This window comes from Galeopterus variegatus, unplaced genomic scaffold, assembly GCF_000696425.1.
Source record: "Galeopterus variegatus unplaced genomic scaffold, G_variegatus-3.0.2 Scaffold770, whole genome shotgun sequence".
Classification (NCBI taxonomy): Eukaryota; Metazoa; Chordata; class Mammalia; order Dermoptera; family Cynocephalidae; genus Galeopterus; species Galeopterus variegatus.
In genome coordinates, this window is record NW_007726881.1 from 490,214 (window position 1) to 496,213 (window position 6,000).

General features: G+C 33.8%; 1 protein-coding gene across 1 annotated transcript in view; it reads right to left on the minus strand.

Annotated features, from left to right (window-relative positions):
• LOC103590118 (thrombospondin type-1 domain-containing protein 7B-like) overlaps positions 1–6,000 on the minus strand; it is a 419,640-nt gene that overhangs the window by 410,755 nt on the left and 2,885 nt on the right. The window contains exon 2 of the mRNA XM_008572266.1: positions 5,594–5,751. Coding sequence (XP_008570488.1) covers positions 5,594–5,751 — 158 coding nt within the window. The remainder of the gene's footprint in view (positions 1–5,593; positions 5,752–6,000) is intronic.

The window sequence follows — 6,000 nt, forward strand, 5'->3', positions numbered from 1 at the left end:
TAGGACAAATAGAAAAATGATTTGGGTCAAAGATACTATCTCTCTTCTCTGTTCTAATTTCGTCTTAGAAAAGTATAAGGGAAACTGAAATGATTATAAAGTCAGAAATAATATTACTCATTTTATCTATCTACATATCCATCCATCCATCCGTCTGTCTAGTTCGTTAGCTATACAGAAAAAGATTTGGACCAGCTTAAATATACCTTTAAAAAGTACTTCAAGTTGTCTAAAAGGTTCTTAAATATTTGAAAATTCAGTACTTTTAAGTTAGACTGGATAAGTCAATAGAGTAAACTGATAACATATCAGTAAAGAATAATCATTTCTCTGTAATTAATATATTTCAGAAATATAATTTTAATGCCTGTACATGGGAAATGTACCATAGTTTATTTAACTACCTCACTATAATTGCACAACTAAGATGTTTTCAATTTCTCTGTGATAAATAACAGTGCAAAGAATATTCTTGACCATATCGTTACTTTCCTAAGAAAAAATTTCTAAAAATGGAAAAACAAAGTCGAGATATGAATTTCTTTAAAGTTCTTTCTAGAAAAAAGTTGCCAGTTTGCTTTCATTTCCCATTACTTATCATTACCCGTAGCTTTTCAATTTGTATACAATAAAGTTCATTTTGTGCTATATAGTTCTATGGGTTTTGGCAAATGCATTGTCTTATATCCTCCACCAAAATCATGATACAGAACAATTCTATCACCACAAAAATATTCCCTTGTGCTGCTCCTTTGTAGTCACTCTTCCCCTCCAGTCCTAACCCCTGGCAACCACTGATCTGTTCTCTGTCCGTGTAGTTTTACTTTTTTACCCCAAAATGTCATATAAGTAAAATTAAACAATCTGTATCCTTTTTAATCTTCTTTCACTTAGCAAAGTGCATCTGACGTTCATCCATATCGCTGCATCTGTCAATAATCGTTCTTTTTGTTGCTGTGTAGTATTGCATTGTATGGATGTAGTACATTTTTTTTATCCATTCCCCTGCTGAAAGATATTTGTTGTTTCCAGGTTTTGGTAATTATGTACAAAGCTGCTAAACAGATTTTTGTGTGAATATAGGTTTTCATTTATTTTAAGTAAATAATTAAGTGTGGAATTCTTGAGCCATATGGTAAATGTAGATTTTATAAGAAACTGCCAAACTGTTTTCCAAAGTGGCTGTACCGTTTTGCCTTCCCATGAATAATGTATGAAGTTCTAGTTGTCTGTACCCTTACCAGCACTTGGCATGACCAGCTTCTTTTTGTTCTTTGTTCAATTTTCATTTTCCTGATGACTAATGATGTTTAGCATTTTTTCTTGTGCTTATTTTCCATCTGTATATCTTCTTTTGAGAAGGGTCTTTTCATTGGCTAATTTTCTAATTGAGATTCTTGTTTTCTTATTGTTGAGGTTTAAAAGTTATTTGTGTATTCTAGATAGAAATTCTTTGTCACACATGGGATTTACAAATGTATTCTCACAGTTTGTGGTTTCTCTTTTCATTTTCTTAATGGTGTCTTCTGCAGAGAAAAAGTTTCAGTTTTCCTAATGTCCAATTTATCAACTTTTTCTTTTATAGATTGTGCTTTGGTGCCATATCCAGTTTTCTTTAAAAAAAAAAAAACAAATTTTCAGGAAGGAACAGAAAATAGATTGCTTGCCGCAAAAGAAAAAAGAAAAAGGAAAAAAAAAAAGAGGTGAATCTTACATATTAGGACCTAGAACTTTTAAATTTTGAATAAAATGAATTCTTCAACCAATATGTCCTAGTATATAATGCACAAGTTTTTCAGATATGGTTCTAAAGTACAGTTTTTCCCATGGCAAATATTTACTGATATAACAACTGAGAATTCAGCATTATAACATCCTGACAACCTGTACGATGTAAAAAAATTACCTTCTGGCTAAGATATTTATGTCGTGTCCATATAGTATAATGCACCATGTATAAAGATAGAATTTATCTCATAACATTGCATCAAAAATCTGGCACGATGTCAGCCACACAGTAGGTCTTAATAAATGCTGATTGAAGGAACAAATGAAAAGTAAAGGGAAAAATGTTTGGCCTATTTAAGGTCTTATGATTTCATACTATTCACCCCTAACTCCTGTTTTTAACCCTAACACTAACTGAGAAGCAGTATAACATAATGGACCCTGGTTAGACTGCCTGGGTTCAAATCCCACCCTTGCCACTTATCTGCTAATACTTAATTTCTCTGTGCCTTAGTGTCTGTCCTCATCTGTACAATGACGACTTCTGTTCCAGATGATGACTATGATGACAAGGCTTATTTCATAGCACTCCCATTCCTCTAGTTTGTTGTAAAATTTCAATCAGGTGATACATGTAAAGCACTAAGACAGGAGCCTGCCAGAACATTATAGTTAATATAATAGTTTTTATGACATGATTGTGTTACTAACATATTAAAAGTTACAGACTGTGGCCACCTATTTTTATAATAACAAATTTTTAAGCTCAAGCCTCTGGGAAGCTTGACTTGGAATACATTACAAGAAAGGCAACACAAGCTTGCTTTTTTCTTGAGCTGGTAGCTACCTTTCTACCTTTTTTTTTTTTTTTTGTCTGAATCACACCTCTGCTACTGTAATAATCATAATATTGCCAGTTCTTGTCTTTGGATCTTGCACACTTCAAGATCTATGGAGTATATTCAGAGTTCACCAATATCTAAGAATTCCTGCAGTGGGGAAAAAAATCTATAAAAACCAGAAGATGTTAAAGCAGGCAGATATCCCTGATTGTGTAATTCTCAGAGGATAACCACAGTGGTTCCCTTTAAAAACCGTTGTTGATGTCTTTTCCCACGCCTAATCCCATGGCTATTAAACTGTTTTGATTGAATTTCACAGAACATGGCAGGAGTCTAATGACTAGTTTTGTGCTATACTGAAGAAGTATAATAAAACAACAAGCCATATAAATACATTGAAGGTTTGCAGTGGTGAACTAGGGGAGAATAATGCTATATAATTTTCTCATTAAAATGTTACAAACTAATTAAGGCCCTAAAATAATGAATGTATACCACTTTTCTAATTCGTTTCACAAACTTAGCTCAGATACAGGATTACAATACCATACACCAGACAGCATATAAACTAACGCTCAGAATGTTTTTTATCCGTCAGATTTTGAGATCCAAACAGAAAACAGCTTGTAAAAGATTAGTTCAGTCTTTAGTAAAACCAGACAAATGTAAAAAATAAAATCTCCAAATGAGTATTAGACAGATACCAATTAGAAAAGTAGAATGGTGAGAGAATAAACACTGAGGGCACAATCACAATGTTTTTACTCAAGCCAAGTTGACGTCCATGGGAAATTTGCATACATAATAAAAAATGTTTTCACCTAAATTAATGATACGAGGTCCATGAACATACAGATTTCTACCGCAATATTTGCTTACATAGTATATATCTCACTAGTATTTTCTTAAGACTGATAGTGATGCCTTTTTGTGACTGAATGAATTCTAAAGAGGAATAAACCCTATTGCTATTTGTCTATCTTCTCCAAACTGATCAACTCATCACAACGACTCAGTGTGGCACCACCATTTTTCTAATCAACCTCAAATAATTATCAACACTTATCCTTAAAAGGAGTTTGAAGTATAAATAAAATGTATGATGAGATATTTTAAAACACAAGACGTAAACTTAAGCAAACATTTCAAAAATCCAAACGTCGCTTTATGTCATTGCCAAATTCTCAACACTTCATAACCATAATAGTGACATTTAGTTCAAGCTGGTATAAATAAAATGTATGATGAGATATTTTAAAACACAAGACGTAAACTTAAGCAAACATTTGAAAAATCCAAACGTCGCTTTATGTCATTGCCAAATTCTCAACACTTCATAACCATAATAGTGACATTTAGTTCAAGCTATATACTCAGAGTAATAAAAAATGAAGAATACAGACATTTGAAATCTATGTACTACATTTTCTTCTGTATTGAGATAAAAAAGAAACATGTTCTTATTCCATGAAATAAATATTACTTTATTGAATGTCTGCTTTACTTAGGAGGTCAAATCTTTAATTACATCATTAATAATTATGTTGACATTTATTGCTTGCAAGGAATGGTTTCTTTGGAAGCAATTTAAGAACATTAGCTATTTCTGATCATTTATCTTATTCTAAATGGCTTACTGATTAAAATAATAAGTTTTTAATCCTTTTAGGCAGTTAAACTAGCACTCGTTAGGTTATTTGCACATAAGCACTTCTTCCTGAGACACAACAAATGGAGGGAAATATCTGCTGAATAAATTTAAGGTTGTATAATGTCTTAAATGTCTTAAGTCTTTAACCCATTGTATCTCTTCTTTGGCCAGAGACAATGATGTATCTTATGTATTTCTGAATCCCTACTGACTATAACAGTACTTCACTCATAGTAAGTACTCAAAAAATGCTAATCAAATTGAAATGAGCATAACTGAGCTGAACAGGTGTTTTAGCGTCTAAGACATTTCTGGTATCCATAGGGCTAGCACAAATCGAGGAAATTTTAAAATGCCTAGAAATGTACCAACGTCAGTACATTTGATCGAGGTCCTACTACTATGAATATTGGTAAAAACCATGAGTTTAAAAGCAGACAGATCTGAGTTTAAATTTTAACCTGCCCTTCTAAATTGTGTGCCTCTGTGTGAGTTATTTCATCTCTAAGTATTGGCTTCCTCATCTAAATATGTGAATAATGACACCTACAAATACATCACAGGGGTTATGTGATGATTAAATGAGGTAAGATTAAACACATAGTAAGTGTTCGATATATGTTGGTGATAATGATGATGATGATAATGACGTGTACCAACTTCTATTAATGCCATTATATTTTGCATAGTTCATTGTAGATACAATCTAGTCTGTAAAAGGCTATTCTATACCAACTTCTATTAATGCCATTATATTTTGCATAGTTCATTGTAGATACAATCTAGTCTGTGAAAGGCTTTTCTAACATAGGAGAGCAGTAGGTAAGAGTTTAGAAAATAATGGCCATAGCAAAAGGCATTTGGGCAAAGCTTTGTGAGGCACCATCTGATTTGTCAGTGTGCTTGCTTTGGCAGCGAGTTTACCTGTCCGATGTTCTTATTTTCCTTGGGGTAATACTCCATTAGCATACATTTCCTCAGGGGCAGATGCTGACAAACGTTGCTGGATGGCAGGAGGGCCACGAGAAAAAGACAATTTTCCAACAGGGGCTCTCATTTAGGTAATCAAAAATGACCGAGGGTGCCAAAAGAGAAGAAAGCACACAAATCCACATTACCTATACCTCTCTTAAGATACAGGAGCAAACTTGCCCAGAGGCAGTCAGGGGAGGTATCTAGGCAGTGTTATGTGAGCATCCTTAAAAATGTCAACACTGGCCTTGACAGCCTGAACATCTGATGCATCACTCTGCTTACAGACCCGGCCTCATGTGCTTTTCCTATTCTAGTTTGTGGAGATCAGCCAAAGCTCAGGAAACCACATTTATTTTCTTTCCCTGTGAAATTTCACAAACTGTGAAAGCTTAATTACCAACCCGTTTTTTGTACATCCAGCCAAAGCTGAGCTGATTTACAAGATCTTTGCTGAGCATGCCAAACTCATCCTTGGACATCTGGGCACCATGGGGCACTTGCTTCTGACTCAAAAGTACTCGTACAGTGTCTACTACCAGGCTGTGACAGAAGTTCCTATAAGTTCATATACATAAAATGTCAGCAAAGTGGAAAGGGAAATCTGTCCCATTTCCTTCATTCATTGCTTTATCTAAAATCTCAAGCCTGTCAAAAATAATTCTGATCAACTCTTCCAAACAGAGATGTAGAAATGGAGGAAGAGTATGTGTAATAAATTTGCCCCAAATACAAAAAGCCACAGAGTTAGAGAAAGCAAGATTGTTTCTCTAACATAGGAAATATTCTTCAATTCTCTTCACTATT